The 16,272-nt window shown below is 54.6% G+C and overlaps 1 protein-coding gene across 6 annotated transcripts in view; it reads left to right on the forward strand.

Moving 5' to 3' along the window:
* Positions 1 to 16,272, forward strand: part of TEX47 (testis expressed 47) — a gene marked incomplete at its 5' end in the record, with an annotated part of 30,539 nt that overhangs the window by 383 nt on the left and 13,884 nt on the right. For 2 of the 6 annotated variants that reach the window (XM_080556775.1, XM_080556776.1), the window contains 5 exons: positions 718 to 792; positions 1,657 to 1,760; positions 2,154 to 2,218; positions 2,667 to 2,868; positions 2,984 to 3,143. In XM_080556775.1, the coding sequence (XP_080412901.1) occupies positions 718 to 792; positions 1,657 to 1,760; positions 2,154 to 2,218; positions 2,667 to 2,868; positions 2,984 to 3,143 (606 nt within the window). The other 4 variants (XM_080556772.1, XM_080556773.1, XM_080556774.1 and 1 more) reach the window with 4 other exon arrangements.

The raw sequence follows: 16,272 nt of genomic DNA on the forward strand, positions 1-16,272 counted from the left end.
GGCACCGACACGGGTGGGCGCTGCGCGGGGCCGGCGGCTGCGGGGTGCCGCTGCCGGGACGGGCTGGGCGCGAGCGGGCGCCGTTCAACCGCGGGGCCGGGAGAACGACCGCGCCCCCAGGAGCGGCCCCAACCCGGAGGGGGGAAGGCGGCCGGGCGGTGCCGGGCCTCGGCCTCGGCCTGCTGCTCGTGAGCTGCGCCGGCCGGGCCTGCGGCTGCTGAGACCGTCGTTACGGGGAGCGAGCTGCTCCCGGCCGGGACCGGGGGTGGGGGGGGGGCGCGGGGCAGGGGGACCGGGCCCAGCACGGGCCCAGAACCGGCCCCGACGGCCGCTGAGGGGCCCCGGCCCCAGCCCCGCGGCGCGGCCACGGCGGCGGCCCAGCGGGACTCGGCGGCGCCCGCGGCCCCGGAGCGGCAGAACCTCCTGGCGCTGCGGCGGCTGCGGCGGCACGGCGAGGAGCAGGTGGGGGCGGGGCCGGGGCGGGCGGGAGGGACCACGCCCTGCTCTGACCACGCCCCATCCCGCCCCACCCTGGTCACGCCCTGCCCCCGCCCTGCCCTGCCCTTGCCCTGACCCCGCCCTGCCCCACCCCAGCCCCACCCCGACCCCGCCCTGCCCCCGCCCTGCCCTGCCCTTGCCCTGCCCCCGCCCTGCCCCACCCCAGCCCCACCCCGACCCCGCCCTGCCCATGCCCTGCCCTGACCCCACGCCTCTCAGCACAGGCCCGGCTCCCCCTGCACCGGCTGCTGGTGACGGCGCGGCTGGGCGAGGCGGCGGCGGAGGAGGTGGCAGGTGCGTGGTGGGGACCTGGGTGCGCGGCGAGTGCTGCCTCCCCCCTCTCGTTTCTTCCTCTTCGCTCGGGACGTGCCCCAGGGCACGGTACTGCTGTACGGTGCAGCAGAACTGCCGCAGAGTTGGAGCAAATACCGTGTGCTAAAGCTCTTTGTGCTGCACGTGCACAGAGTGACACAATGGGCAGCATGAAGCAGGGATTTGTACAGGCCCTGTCATAGCACATGAAATAAGAAAGCACCATTTTTGTTAGAGCATATAGAGAGAATTATCACTTAGGAATCCTTCCTAAGGAAATAAGACAGGACAATTAGAAACCCTGAGGGAGAGCAAGACTTTATTTTTGCAGTATGATACAGTTTTTACAAACAACTTACAAGCATGACGTTCTCAGCCATCTTAAAGTAGATGGTTTTTTTCTGGTGAGTGAGATACATTAAGACAGGTACTTAAAATTGCATCAGTTTGTGCCAATGCCAAGCACAGGCAAGAATCCAACTCTGCCTACAAAACTACTGAAGTGCTCCACATTTGAGGCCTTCAGGTGGTGCATCTAGAGCAGCCAACATGTAACTTCATCTGTCGAGTAAACAAATGCTGATAGAAATTGGAGGCTTCAGCTGCACTAAATGGTACAGGATTTGGTGCGGTTTTAGGAGCTAACATGAATTGTGTCACTGCATATGTGAAGAAGGGAATCCCGTGTTAACGATACTTTAACATTCCTTCTGAATACTAAAAGCGTAATTTGTAAAGCTGTTGTCTGTGGCAGCAGAGAGTACAAAAACAGAACAAACAGCACATGCTGCTGGAACTATCACTCTAAGCAGTTTGACAAACTGCCGGTTTTTCTTTTGAAACAAGGTTATCACAGAAGATTGTTTGAATATGCCTCAAAACACAACTCAAGAGAACCAGTCTCAGGTCTGCTACTTCTCTGTTCCAGCTATGTTCTTCATGTAGTGGAGGTGAGTTAAAGAAATTCCTGGTGGGATCCAACTTCAGTTCATCTTTGTACAAACTTGGCTTCCAAAATCCAGCAACTACAGATGCGTAACCACCTCTTCCTCCATACATTGGCCTAACATAAAAACTAAGACCTGAATAATGGTGTGGTGGTTTCCGAAGCTTACCTCTGAAACTTGCTCCACCTCATACTTCTGATAACTGCCCCAGAACAGTAATTTGACAGAAAGAGATGACACGTTCCATCAAATGTAATAAGAATGTGCTTTGTTTGCAATGTCTGGGACTAGAAGAGAAAGCTCATTTACAGGAGGGGAAGCTGATAAGTTATTTTTGTGTTCACAAATTATTTTGTAATATGCAATTCCATAAAAACTCTACCCGTTCCTCGGCAGTCTTGCAGCAGCACAATACATCTTATCATCCGAGATCTTGCTTCTCTCCAAGATCAAGGTCCCAGGTAAGCGGTGCCCATTAGCTTCTCCAAAAGAAAATGGTAACAGAAGTGGTAGAATGCTCCCTTTAAGGTTAAACTGAACATTAGCTATGGTTACACACCCTTTTTAGTAACCATTTGTGTACCTGCGGAGTACAGTACCACCATCCCACTCCTGCATTTGTTTACTAAATCCCTACTGCTCTTCTGCTCATTTTTTACCCTCCCATCCAACCAGTCCACTTGAGACCCTTGCCCAGTTGTTAGGGTGCAACTGGAAACAGCTTCTGCTGGAGGGTCTGCAAGGTGGACGGCCCGGGGTGGGAGGGTTGCTGCACGCCCCAGGCATACAGTGCTCTAGCATAGCATTAGGCCTGCAGATGCCATGTTGTCACATGGTTTATGAAACTTGAATGTGTTGTGATATAAAATCCTTGCTGCTCTAAGGATGGATTTCACTCTTTCCGCTCAGTGCTTTACTTCAGGATATTAAAGTTGCAGTGGTAGCACATAACATCCCCACCAGACTGTTCCCAGACTGGTATGTGACAGTGGTGACATCTCCTGTGACACAACCGCAAGAAACAACAGAGTCACAGCCTGCAGAAGGGACAGTCACAGAGTGCCTTAATCTCCTGTTCAGAGTGGCAGCCTGCACACCAAAACCTGCTGAGGTAAGCTCAAGATACTCGAGCTGTAAGAAACTTCCCCGGTTGCCCCCCCACAGCAATGGCAGCAACCTGCCATCCCCTGTGCCGCCTGCCCTGACACACGATGATTATTCCCAAGGACGACAGCGAGGACGCGACCGACAGTCCACACACTCTTGCACCCAAGCTGCTGATCCCGGCAGAGACAATTAGCCATTTGTGCAGAGCCGGAGAATGTGCAAGCCCAGGAGACTTCCTGAGAATGTATCTAAGTCCTTTACAACTTGCCCTGGATTCAGGTACGCTGCACACAGTTTTAGGGATGAGCATCCCATTTAGTCACATGGCTGCAGTTCTGCCTCATGCCACTGAACTTGGAGGTAGAAGAGCTTGTTACGGGGCTGGAGCGGTGACCCGCTACCAGCAGGCGCCTTCCCTCCCAAGGCGCACCTGAGCAGAGGGCAGGGGGCAGCCAGGCTCTTTCTGATGCGGCATCAAGGACAGCGCAGCCAAAACGCGCGGGGTTTGTCACCGAGAGCCACGCGTCCCCTGGGGAACGCAGCTAACTTCAGTAGTTACGGGAGCGTTACCCCCGGGGTCTGATTTCCTCTTCTGCTCCACCTCCCGTTCTCAGAAACGGTATGGCCCGTTCCCTCCCGCTTCTCTGCACGATCCAGGCTGTGCCCAGCGCTTCTCCTGCCATTCCCCAGGGATCCACGTGTTACGGAAGAGGCACGTTCAGTCCCAGGCCACGTCTTCTGCAGCCCGTGAAAGAAAGAGCGCGCGGAGCAGGCAGCGCCCCGCTAGCTGCGGAGCCCCGGGGAGGAGCACACGGCCTCCAGGGCAGAACTCTGCTTCTGACGGAGCGCGAACCACGGGTGCTCCGTGCGCACGCCAATAAACAGGCCTCAGGCTGACAATGGACGGTCTCTTGAGTGGGTCATGGCTGATTTGTGGCAGCGATGCCATCCCTGGGTGCAGGTCCACATCTTGCAGGCAGCCCCAGGCCAGGCTGAGGGTGCCACTGCCCTGTGGCCGGGCAAACCTGGCTGGTGGCTGCCAGGGCCCTGCCGCAGCCCCAGCTCCACATCCAGGTGAGCTCTGGCCAGCAGCACCCCGCGGGCACGGAGCCCACTGCACATGGGGCTGGTGGTGGCCGCAGGCAGAGCTCTGGGATGGGCCCAGCAGCAGCTGCTCCCTCCTGGCACCACACCCCCTGAACAGGCGCTGGCTTCACACAGCGCTGCCCAACAGTCACCTTTGCACCCCCGGCACCCTCCTGAGCCCCGTCATATGCAAGCTCACGACCTGAGGCTTGTCCCAAGATCTTTATGGGATGTTCATGTGGCAAGATCAGCTGCAGCTCTAAGCGTTCAGCTTCATCCCAGCTCAAGATGCCACAGTCCATGGAAGAGGTGCTCTCATTTCTCCAGGCTGCTGCTGCTGGCTGCACCGTCTTTTAAAACCTTCAGCTCACGGGTGCCCTGGCAAATCAGAGCTTGTGCCAGGCGATGCACCTCCAGAAGTGGCACACCCAGAAAGAGATGCTGTGGGACTGCACAGCACTATCCAAACACAGCGTTCTCACAACTCCTACCCTGCTGACAGGTGGGGCTTTACGCACTGCGCCTTCGGTATCAAGGCCATCTCTTTCTTTTCAGCTGAAACATATGGTTTCAGTACCAAAATATTTATTTTCAAATGTTCCCTAGTGAATTCACCATTAGACCCAGGTCTTCCTCAATAATTTCAAAAAAAAAAAAAACTCAGTGCTTTCAGCTGTTGCCCCATGTTTCCCCCAAAATCTTTAATATTCACCTCCTCTTCTGCTCAAGTCCAGCTCTTCTTCCTCAGACTCTTCTCAGGGAGTTCAGCTTTTGCCCCAAGCTTCCCCCCAAAGGTTAAAAGCACAACTCAGAGTCAGTGATTTCAGCTGTTGCCCTATTTTTCCCCAAAAAAGCTTTATTGTTCAGCTCCTCTTCAGCTCAGGTCCAGCTCTTTTTCTCAGCTCTTTCCCATGATTTCACCTTTTGCTCCCCCATTTCCTCTCTTGCATGTGGAGTCTTAGCTCCCACCCAAGAATTTCAGCTCTTGCCCATGTCGCCAGAAAAATTAAAAAACAAACACAACTCATAGTGATTTCAGCTGTTCCCCAATTTTTCCCCCAAAAAAAGCTTTATTATTCAGCTCCTCTTCAGCTCAGGTCCAGCTCTTCTCTCTCAGCCTCCTCCCAGGGAGTTCAGCTCTTCCCCACGTTCCCCCCCAAATGTTTAAAAAGAAACTCAGAGTCAGAGATTTCAGCTGTTGACCCATTTTTCCCCAAAAAACTTTATTATTCAGCTCCTCTTCAGCTCAGGGCCAGCTCTTCTTCCTCAGCTCTTTCCCATGATTTCACCTTTTGCTCCCCCATTTCCTCTCTTGCATGTGGAGTCTTAGCTCCCACCCAAGAATTTCAGCTCTTGCCCATGCCGCCAGAAAAATTAAAAAAAAATACACAACTCATAGTCAGTGATTCCAGCTGTTGCCCCATTTTTCCCCCTCAAAAAAGCTTTATTGTTCAGCTCCTCTTCAGCTCAGGACCAGCTCTTCTCGCTCAGCCTCTTCCCAGGGAGTTCAGCTTTTGCCCCAAGTTTCCCCCCAAAGGTTTAAAAACACAACTCAGAGTCAGTGATTTCAGCTGTTGCCCCATTTTTCCCCCCAAAAAAGCTTTATTGTTCAGCTCCTCTTCTGCTCAGGTCCAGCTCTTCTTTCTCAGCTCTTTCCCATGATTTCACCTTTTGCTCCCCCATTTCCTCTCTTGCATGTGGAGTCTTAGCTTCTACCCAAGAATTTCAGCGCTTGCCCATGTCGCCAGAAAAATTAAAAAAAACAAAAACAACTCAGAGTCAGTGATTTCAGCTGTTGACCCATTTTTCCCCAAAAAACTTTATTTTTCAGCTCCTCTTCAGCTCAGGTCCAGCTCTTCTTCCTCAGCCTCTTCCCAGGGAGTTCAGCTTTTGACCCAAGTTTCCCCCAAAAGGTTAAAAACACAACTCAGAGTCAGTGATTTCAGCTGTTGCACCGTTCTTCCCCAAAAAAGCTTTATTGTTCAGCTCCTCTTCAGCTCAGGTCCAGCTCTTTTTCCCAGCTCTTTCCCATGATTTCACCTTTTGCTCCCCCATTTCCTCTCTTGCATGTGGAGTCTTAGCTTCTACCCAAGAATTTCAGCGCTTGCCCATGTCACCAGAAAAATTAAAAAAAAACAAAAACAACTCAGAGTCAGTGATTTCAGCTGTTGCCCCATTTTTCCCCCAAAAAGCTTTATTATTCAGCTCCTCTTCAGCTCAGGTCCAGCTCTTTTTGCTCAGCCTCTTCCCAGGGAGTTCAGCTTTTGCCCCAAGTTTCCCCCCAAAGGTTTAAAAACACAACTCAGAGTCAGTGATTTCAGCTGTTGCCCCATTTTTCCCCAAAAAAGCTTTATTGTTCAGCTCCTCTTCTGCTCAGGGCCAGCTCTTCTTCCTCAGCTCTTTCCCATGATTTCACCTTTTGCTCCCCCATTTCCTCTCTTGCATGTGGAGTCTTAGCTCCCACCCAAAAATTTCAGCTCTTGCCCATGTCGCCAGAAAAATTAAAAAACAAACACAACTCAGAGTCAGTGATTTCAGCTGTTGCTCCATGTTTCCCCAAAAAGCTTTATTATTCAGCTCCTCTTCAGCTCAGGACCAGCCCTTCTCTCTCAGCCTCTTCCCAGGGAGTTCAGCTTTTGCCCCAAGTTTCTACCCAAAGGTTTAAAAACACAACTCAGAGTCAGTGATTTCAGCTGTTGCCCCATTTTTCCCCCCAAAAAAGCTTTATTGTTCAGCTCCTCTTCTGCTCAGGACCAGCTCTTCTTCCTCAGCTCTTTCGCATGATTTCACCTTTTGCTCCCCCATTTCCCCTATTGAATGTGGAGTCTTAGCTCCCACCCAAGAATTTCAGTTCTTGCCCATGTCGCCAGAAAAATTAAAAAACAAACACAACTCAGAGTCAGTGATTTCAGCTGTTGACCCATTTTTCCCCAAAAAACTTTATTTTTCAGCTCCTCTTCAGCTCAGGTCCAGCTCTTCTTCCTCAGCCTCTTCCCAGGGAGTTCAGCTTTTGACCCAAGTTTCCCCCAAAAGGTTAAAAACACAACTCAGAGTCAGTGATTTCAGCTGTTGCCCCGTTCTTCCCCAAAAAAGCTTTATTATTCAGCTCCTCTTCTGCTGAGGTCCAGCTCTTTTTCTCAGCTCTTTCCCATTTCACCTTTTGCTCCCCCATTTCCTCTCTTGCATGTGGAGTCTTAGCTCCCACCCAAGAATTTCAGCGCTTGCCCATGTCGCCAGAAAAATTAAAAAAAAAAACAACTCAGAGTCAGTGATTTCAGCTTTTGCCCCATGTTTCCCCCAAAATCTTTATTATTCAGCTCCTCTTCAGCTCAGGTCCAGCCCTTCTCTCTCAGCCTCTTCCCAGGGAGTTCAGCTCTTCCCCACGTTCTCCCCCAAAGGTTTAAAAAAAACCTCAGAGTCAGTGATTTCAGCTTTTGCCCCATGTTTCCCCAAAAAAGCTTTATTATTCAGCTCCTCTTCTGCTCAGGGCCAGCTCTTCTCAGCTCTTTCCCATGATTTCACCTTTTGCTCCCCCATTTCCTCTCTTGCATGTGGAGTCTTAGCTCCCACCCAAGAATTTCAGCTCTTGCCCATGTCGCCAGAAAAATTAAAAAACAAACACAACTCATAGTGATTTCAGCTGTTCCCCAATTTTTCCCCCAAAAAAAGCTTTATTATTCAGCTCCTCTTCAGCTCAGGTCCAGCTCTTCTCTCTCAGCCTCCTCCCAGGGAGTTCAGCTCTTCCCCACGTTCCCCCCCAAATGTTTAAAAAGAAACTCAGAGTCAGTGATTTCAGCTGTTGCCCCATTTTTCCCCAAAAAACTTTATTATTCAGCTCCTCTTCAGCTCAGGTCCAGCTCTTCCCGATGATTTCACCTTTTGCTCCCCCAATTTCCCTCTTGACTGTGGAGTCTTAGCTCCCACCCAAGAATTTCAGCTCTTGCCCATTTCCCCAGAAAAATTAAAAAAAAAAAACACAAAAACTCAGAGTCAGTGATTTCAGCTGTTGCCCCATTTTTCCCCAAAAAAGCTTTATTGTTCAGCTCCTCTTCAGCTCAGGTCCAGCTCTTTTTCTCAGCTCTTTCCCATGATTTCACCTTTTGCTCCCCCATTTCCTCTCTTGCATGTGGAGTCTTAGCTCCCACCCAAAAATTTCAGCTCTTGCCCATGTCGCCAGAAAATTTAAGAAAAACAAACACAACTCATAGTGATTTCAGCTGTTGCCCCATGTTTCCCCAAAAAGCTTTATTATTCAGCTCCTCTTCAGCTCAGGACCAGCCCTTCTCTCTCAGCCTCCTCCCAGGGAGTTCAGCTCTTCCCCACATTCCCCCCAAAAGGTTTAAAAAGAAACTCAGAGTCAGTGATTTCAGCTGTTGCCCCATTTTTCCCCAAAAAAGCTTTATTGTTCAGCTCCTCTTCTGCTCAGGTCCAGCTCTTTTTCTCAGCTCTTTCCCATGATTTCACCTTTTGCTCCCCCATTTCCTCTCTTGCATGTGGAGTCTTAGCTCCCACCCAAGAATTTCAGCTCTTGCCCATTTCCCCCAAAAAAATAAAAAAACCAAAACCAACTCATAGTCAGTGATTTCAGCTGTTGCCCCATGTTTCCCCAAAAAAGCTTTATTATTCAGCTCCTCTTCGGCTCAGTTCCACTTTCTCTTTCTCAGCTCCTGTTCTACAACTTCACCTCTTTTCCCTGTTTCCCCACGAAGAATGATTTTTATATCCTACCTTTTCTCTTCCAGCACATTTCTCTTGCCAGCACTATTCTTCCACACCTCCTGTCCAGCTCCTTGCATCCGTTTATGTCAAGCTCTACACATCAGTACCGGACACTCGCCACTTGCATTGGGATTTCATGTTTTTCCCCTGGTCCATTTCATTTTTCTTTGTTTTGGCTTCTTCCAGCTGTCAAATTATTAAAATATCACACATCAATCACGACTGTTACTGATATTGTCATTAAATGCCCGCCGCCGCGCGCCGCCCGGCCGCGCCCCGCCAGGCCATCGCCTGGCCACCCGCCGCCGCGCCCCCCCGGCCGCCGCGCCCCGCCCGGCCCGGCCGCCGCCGCGCCCCGCCCGGCCCGGCCGCCTGCCCGCCGCCGCGCCCCGCCCGGCCGCGCCCCGCCCGGCCCGGCCCGGCCCGGCCGCCCGCCGCCGCGCCCCGCCCGGCCCGGCCGCCTGCCCGCCGCCGCGCCCCGCCCGGCCGCGCCGCGCCCCGCCCGGCCCGGCCCGGCCCGGCCCGGCCGCCCGCCGCCGCGCCCCGGCCCACCCCATTCCTTTAGGTACCCAAGAACCCGTTCTTTTTGCCCACCCTCTCGTCACCCTCAGCTCACCCCATTCTGCTGACACCGCCCCTATTTTCATCCGTCACCGTCGTCGTCGTCTTCACACTGTGACAGCTGCTCCGCCACGTGCTCTATTTGACACCCTCGGCCCCGCCCCGCGGTAGGTGACAGCCAATCCCTGACCTCAGCAGCTACAGCTGGAACCAATCCCGTCCCGCCTTGCTCCGTCCAATCCCTGCCTCGGCCCTCTCAGGCCGGGCCCGCCTCCCACCCCGCCTTGTCCCGCCCCGCCCAATCACTGCCTACAGCAACTCCCTGCCCACCCAATCCGGTCTCGCTCGGCCTCGCTCTGCCCAATCCCGGCCCTGACTCTGTCAGTTCGGCCCCGCCCCCTCGCCTTTCGCGTCCGTGGCGCCGCAGCGCTGCCGCCCGCCCGGCAGCGTCCGCCGGGGACTGTCCCGGGACCGCGGCCCCGCCGTGCTCGCTCCTGGCGCGGCGGGAAGTTGTCAAGGGCCCGCTCCCTCCCCCAACAGCCCCGCAGAGGCCGTGTTCGGTGTCCGGGCAAGGCGCGGAGGGAAACGGGCCGGACGCCCCGGGAGGGGGCGAGACGGGACGGTACGGGAGGGACGGGACGGGACCGGGCTCCCCGTGCCTCCGCCGGGCTGCGTCTCCAGGACGCTGGTGGCGGGGGGGGTCCCCGGGCGGCCGGGCCGCAGCGAGCCCTGACGGGGAGGGCAGGGTCGGGAGGCGGCTCCGGCCTGACAGGGCGGGCACCGGGGTCGGGCGGACCAGGGCCGGCGGGCCGGGACACGGTGGGGAGCGGCACGGGCGGGGCGGGAGCTGCCGGGGGCCGGGCTCGGTGAGCGGGGCCGGGCGGGGCGGGGCGGGGCGAGTCCATCCTGACAGGGCCGGGACGGCGATTCGGTGGGGCGGAGCCGCGCCTGACAAGGGGCGGGTCCGTCCTGACAGGGCCAGCACGGGGATTGGACGGGGCGGTGCCGCGCCTGACAAGGGGCGGGTCCGTCCTGACAGGACTCGGACGATGATTGGGCGGAGCGGAGAAGCGCCTGAAAAGGGGCGGGTCCATCCTGACAGGGCTCGGACGATGATTGGGCGGAGCGGAGAAGCGCCTGAAAAGGGGCGGGTCCATCCTGACAGGACTCGGACGATGATTGGGCGGAGCGGAAAGCGCCTGAAAAGGGGCGGGTCCATCCTGACAGGGCTCGGACGATGATTGGGCGGAGCGGAGAAGCGCCTGAAAAGGGGCGGGTCCATCCTGACAGGACTCGGACGATGATTGGGCGGAGCGGAGAAGCGCCTGAAAAGGGGCGGGTCCATCCTGACAGGACTCGGACGATGATTGGGCGGAGCGGAGAAGCGCCTGAAAAGGGGCGGGTCCATCCTGACAGGGCCAGCACGGGGATTGGACGGGGCGGTGCCGCGCCTGAAAAGGGGCGGGTCCGTCCTGACAGGGCTCGGACGATGATTGGGCGGAGCGGAGAAGCGCCTGAAAAGGGGCGGGTCCATCCTGACAGGACTCGGACGATGATTGGGCGGAGCGGAGAAGCGCCTGAAAAGGGGCGGGTCCATCCTGACAGGACTCGGACGATGATTGGGCGGAGCGGAGAAGCGCCTGAAAAGGGGCGGGTCCATCCTGACAGGGCCAGCACGGGGATTGGACGGGGCGGGGCGGGGGGGCGGTTCCTGCTTGACAGGAGCAGGACGAGGATTGGGCGGGGCGGGGCCGCGCGCGACGAGGGGCGGGGTCTGGCCCGGGCCGGGCGCAGCCGCCGAGCGCCGGGAGCGGCCCCGAGCCGCGGGTCCGGTCGCAGCGCGCCGGGGTGGGCCCGGGACAGCCGGGCTGTGCGGAACGGCCCCGGTTTCCGCCCCGCAGCGCGCCACAGCCGCACCGCCTTCCGAGCAGGCCTGCGGGCACGGGCACCCGGCGGGGCGGCGCGGCAGCGTTACAAAACCGCCCCGCCAGGGCCCCGCCGGGTGGCTCCGTGCCCGCCCTGTGGCCGACCGGAGCCCCGGGAGCGCCACGCGCGGGTCGCGCTGCCCGCGGGGCTCTGCTGCTGCTGCGCCCCCGGAGGCCCCGAGGCTGCGGCCCCCCCGCGTGACGGCAGGAGCCCTGCGGCCCCTGGGGAGCGCTGAGCTGCGGGGCTGGGCCGGTAACCGGGCTGAAACCGATCGGGGGGCAGCGCGGGGCTCAGGGGCTCGGAACGCTCGTTGGGGGCTGGAGCGGTGACCCGCTACCAGCAGGCGCCTTCCCTCCCAAGGCGCACCTGAGCAGAGGGCAGGGGGCAGCCAGGCTCTTTCTGATGCGGCATCAAGGACAGCGCAGCCAAAACGCGCGGGGTTTGTCACCGAGAGCCACGCGTCCCCTGGGGAACGCAGCTAACTTCAGTAGTTACGGGAGCGTTACCCCCGGGGTCTGATTTCCTCTTCTGCCCCACCTCCCGTTCTCAGAAACAGTGTGGCCCGTTCCCTCCCGCTTCTCTGCACGATCCAGGCTGTGCCCAGCGCTTCTCCTGCCATTCCCCAGGGATCCACGTGTTACGGAAGAGGCACGTTCAGTCCCAGGCCACGTCTTCTGCAGCCCGTGAAAGAAAGAGCACGCGGAGCAGGCAGCGCCCCGCTAGCTGCGGAGCCCCGGGGAGGAGCACACGGCCTCCAGGGCAGAACTCTGCTTCTGACGGAGCGCGAACCACGGGTGCTCCGTGCGCACGCCAATAAACAGGCCTCAGGCTGACAATGGACGGTCTCTTGAGTGGGTCATGGCTGATTTGTGGCAGCGATGCCATCCCTGGGTGCAGGTCCACATCTTGCAGGCAGCCCCAGGCCAGGCTGAGGGTGCCACTGCCCTGTGGCCGGGCAAACCTGGCTGGTGGCTGCCAGGGCCCTGCCGCAGCCCCAGCTCCACATCCAGGTGAGCTCTGGCCAGCAGCACCCCGCGGGCACGGAGCCCACCGCACATGGGGCTGGTGGTGGCCGCAGGCAGAGCTCTGGGATGGGCCCAGCAGCAGCTGCTCCCTCCTGGCACCACACCCCCTGAACAGGCGCTGGCTTCACACAGCGCCGCCCAACAGTCACCTTTGCACCCCCGGCACCCTCCAGAGCCCCGTCATATGCAAGCTCACGACCTGAGGCTTGTCCCAAGATCTTTATGGGATGTTCATGTGGCAAGATCAGCTGCAGCTCTAAGCGTTCAGCTTCATCCCAGCTCAAGATGCCACAGTCCATGGAAGAGGTGCTCTCATTTCTCCAGGCTGCTGCTGCTGGCTGCACCGTCTTTTAAAACCTTCAGCTCACGGGTGCCCTGGCAAATCAGAGCTTGTTCCAGGCGATGCACCTCCAGAAGTGGCACACCCAGAAAGAGATGCTGTGGGACTGCACAGCACTATCCAAACACAGTGTTCTCACAACTCCTACCCTGCTGACAGGTGGGGCTTTACGCACTGCGCCTTCGGTATCAAGGCCATCTCTTTCTTTTCAGCTGAAACATATGGTTTCAGTACCAAAATATTTATTTTCAAATGTTCCCTAGTGAATTCACCATTAGACCCAGGTCTTCCTCAATAATTTCAAAAAAAAAAAACCTCAGTGCTTTCAGCTGTTGCCCCATGTTTCCCCCAAAATCTTTAATATTCACCTCCTCTTCTGCTCAAGTCCAGCTCTTCTTCCTCAGACTCTTCTCAGGGAGTTCAGCTTTTGCCCCAAGCTTCCCCCCAAAGGTTAAAAGCACAACTCAGAGTCAGTGATTTCAGCTGTTGCCCCATTTTTCCCCAAAAAAAGCTTTATTGTTCACCTCCTCTTCAGCTCAGGTCCAGCTCTTCTTTCTCAGCTCTTTCCCATGATTTCACCTTTTGCTCCCCCATTTCCTCTCTTGCATGTGGAGTCTTAGCTCCCACCCAAAAATTTCAGCTCTTGCCCATTTCCCCAGAAAAATTAAAAAACAAACACAACTCATAGTGATTTCAGCTGTTCCCCAATTTTTCCCCCCAAAAAAGCTTAATTATTCAGCTCCTCTTCAGCTCAGGACCAGCCCTTCTCGCTCAGCCTCTTCCCAGGGAGTTCAGCTCTTCCCCACGTTCCCCCCCAAATGTTTAAAAAGAAACTCAGAGTCAGTGATTTCAGCTGTTGACCCATTTTTCCCCAAAAAAGCTTTATTATTCAGCTCCTCTTCAGCTCAGGACCAGCCCTTCTCTCTCAGCCTCTTCCCAGGGAGTTCAGCTTTTGCCCCACATTTCCTCCAAAGGTTTAAAAACACAACTCAGAGTCAGTGAATTCAGCCGTTGCCCCATTTTTCCCCAAAAAAGCTTTATTATTCAGCTCCTCTTCTGCTCAGGGCCAGCTCTTCTTCCTCAGCTCTTTCCCATGATTTCACCTTTTGCTCCCCCATTTCCTCTCTTGCATGTGGAGTCTTAGCTCCCACCCAAGAATTTCAGCTCTTGCCCATGTCACCAGAAAAATTAAAAAACAAACACAACTCAGAGTCAGTGATTTCAGCTGTTGCCCCATGTTTCCCCAAAAAAGCTTTATTGTTCAGCTCCTCTTCAGCTCAGGACCAGCTCTTCTCTCTCAGCCTCTTCCCAGGGAGTTCAGCTCTTCCCCACGTTCTCCCCCAAATGTTTAAAAAAACCCTCAGAGTCAGTGATTTCAGCTTTTGCCCCATTTTTCCCCAAAAAAGCTTTATTATTCAGCTCCTCTTCAGCTCAGGTCCAGCTCTTCTTCCTCAGCTCTTTCCCATGATTTCACCTTTTGCTCCCCCATTTCCTCTCTTGCATGTGGAGTCTTAGCTCCCACCCAAGAATTTCAGCTCTTGCCCATGTCACCAGAAAAATTAAAAAACAAACACAACTCAGAGTCAGTGATTTCAGCTGTTGCCCCATTTTTCCCCAAAAAAGCTTTATTGTTCAGCTCCTCTTCTGCTCAGGGCCAGCTCTTCTTCCTCAGCTCTTTCCCAAGATTTCACCTTTTGCTCCCCCAATTCCCCTCTTGACTGTGGAGTCTTAGCTCCCACCCAAAAATTTCAGCTCTTGCCCATTTCCCCAGAAAAATTAAGAAAAACAAACACAACTCATAGTCAGTGATTTCAGCTGTTGCCCCATGTTTCCCCAAAAAGCTTTATTATTCAGCTCCTCTTCAGCTCAGGGCCAGCTCTTCTCTCTCAGCCTCCTCCCAGGGAGTTCAGCTCTTCCCCACATTCCCCCCAAAAGGTTTAAAAAGAAACTCAGAGTCAGTGATTTCAGATGTTGCACCATGTTTCCCCCCAAAAAAGCTTTATTGTTCAGCTCCTCTTCAGCTCAGGTCCAGCTCTTTTTGCTCAGCCTCTTCCCAGGGAGTTCAGCTTTTGCCCCAAGTTTCCCCCCAAAGGTTTAAAAACACAACTCAGAGTCAGTGATTTCAGCTGTTGCCCCATTTTTCCCCCCAAAAGGTTTATTTTTCAGCTACTCTTCAGCTCAGGACCAGCTCTTCTCGCTCAGCCTCTTCCCAGGGAGTTCAGCTCTTCCCCACGTTCTCCCCCAAATGTTTAAAAAAACCCTCAGAGTCAGTGATTTCAGCTTTTGCCCCATTTTTCCCCAAAAAGCTTTATTATTCAGCTCCTCTTCTGCTCAGGGCCAGCTCTTCTCAGCTCTTTCCCATGATTTCACCTTTTGCTCCCCCATTTCCTCTCTTGCATGTGGAGTCTTAGCTCCCACCCAAGAATTTCAGCTCTTGCCCATTTCCCCAGAAAAATTAAAAAACAAACACAACTCATAGTGATTTCAGCTGTTGCCCCATTTTTCCCCAAAAAGCTTTATTTTTCAGCTCCTCTTCAGCTCAGGACCAGCCCTTCTCTCTCAGCCTCTTCCCAGGGAGTTCAGCTTTTGCCCCAAGCTTCCCCCCAAAGGTTTAAAAACACAACTCAGAGTCAGTGATTTCAGCTGTTGCCCCATTTTTCCCCAAAAAAAAGCTTTGTTGTTCAGCTCCTCTTCAGCTCAGGTCCAGCTCTTCTTCCTCAGCTCTTTCCCATGATTTCACCTTTTGCTCCCCCATTTCCTCTCTTGCATGTGGAGTCTTAGCTCCCACCCAAAAATTTCAGCTCTTGCACATGTCACCAGAAAAATTAAAAAACAAACACAACTCATAGTGATTTCAGCTGTTCCCCAATTTTTCCCCCCAAAAAAGCTTAATTATTCAGCTCCTCTTCAGCTCAGGACCAGCTCTTCTCTCTCAGCCTCTTCCCAGGGAGTTCAGCTCTTCCCCACGTTCCCCCCCAAATGTTTAAAAAGAAACTCAGAGTCAGTGATTTCAGCTGTTGACCCATTTTTCCCCAAAAAAACTTTATTATTCAGCTCCTCTTCTGCTCAGGGCCAGCTCTTCTTCCTCAGCTCTTTCCCATGATTTCACCTTTTGCTCCCCCAATTCCCCTCTTGACTGTGGAGTCTTAGCTCCCACCCAAAAATTTCAGCTCTTGCCCATTTCCCCAGAAAAATTAAGAAAAACAAACACAACTCATAGTCAGTGATTCCAGCTGTTGCCCCATGTTTCCCCAAAAAGCTTTATTATTCAGCTCCTCTTCAGCTCAGGACCAGCTCTTTTTGCTCAGCCTCTTCCCAGGGAGTTCAGCTCTTCCCCACATTCCCCCCAAAGGTTTAAAAACACAACTCAGAGTCAGTGATTTCAGCTGTTGCCCCATTTTTCCCCCCAAAAGGTTTATTTTTCAGCTACTCTTCTGCTCAGGACCAGCCCTTCTCTCTCAGCCTCTTCCCAGGGAGTTCAGCTCTTCCCCACGTTCTCCCCCAAATGTTTAAAAAAAACCTCAGAGTCAGTGATTTCAGCTTTTGCCCCATTTTTCCCCAAAAAAGCTTTATTATTCAGCTCCTCTTCTGCTCAGGGCCAGCTCTTCTCAGCTCTTTCCCATGATTTCACCTTTTGCTCCCCCATTTCCTCTCTTGCATGTGGAGTCTTAGCTCCCACCCAAGAATTTCAGCTCTTGCCCATGCCGCCAGAAAAATTAAAAAACAAACACAACTCAGAGTCAGTGATTTC

This window comes from Anser brachyrhynchus, assembly GCF_964034855.1.
Source record: "Anser brachyrhynchus genome assembly, chromosome: 15".
In the NCBI taxonomy this organism is placed as follows: Eukaryota; Metazoa; Chordata; class Aves; order Anseriformes; family Anatidae; genus Anser; species Anser brachyrhynchus.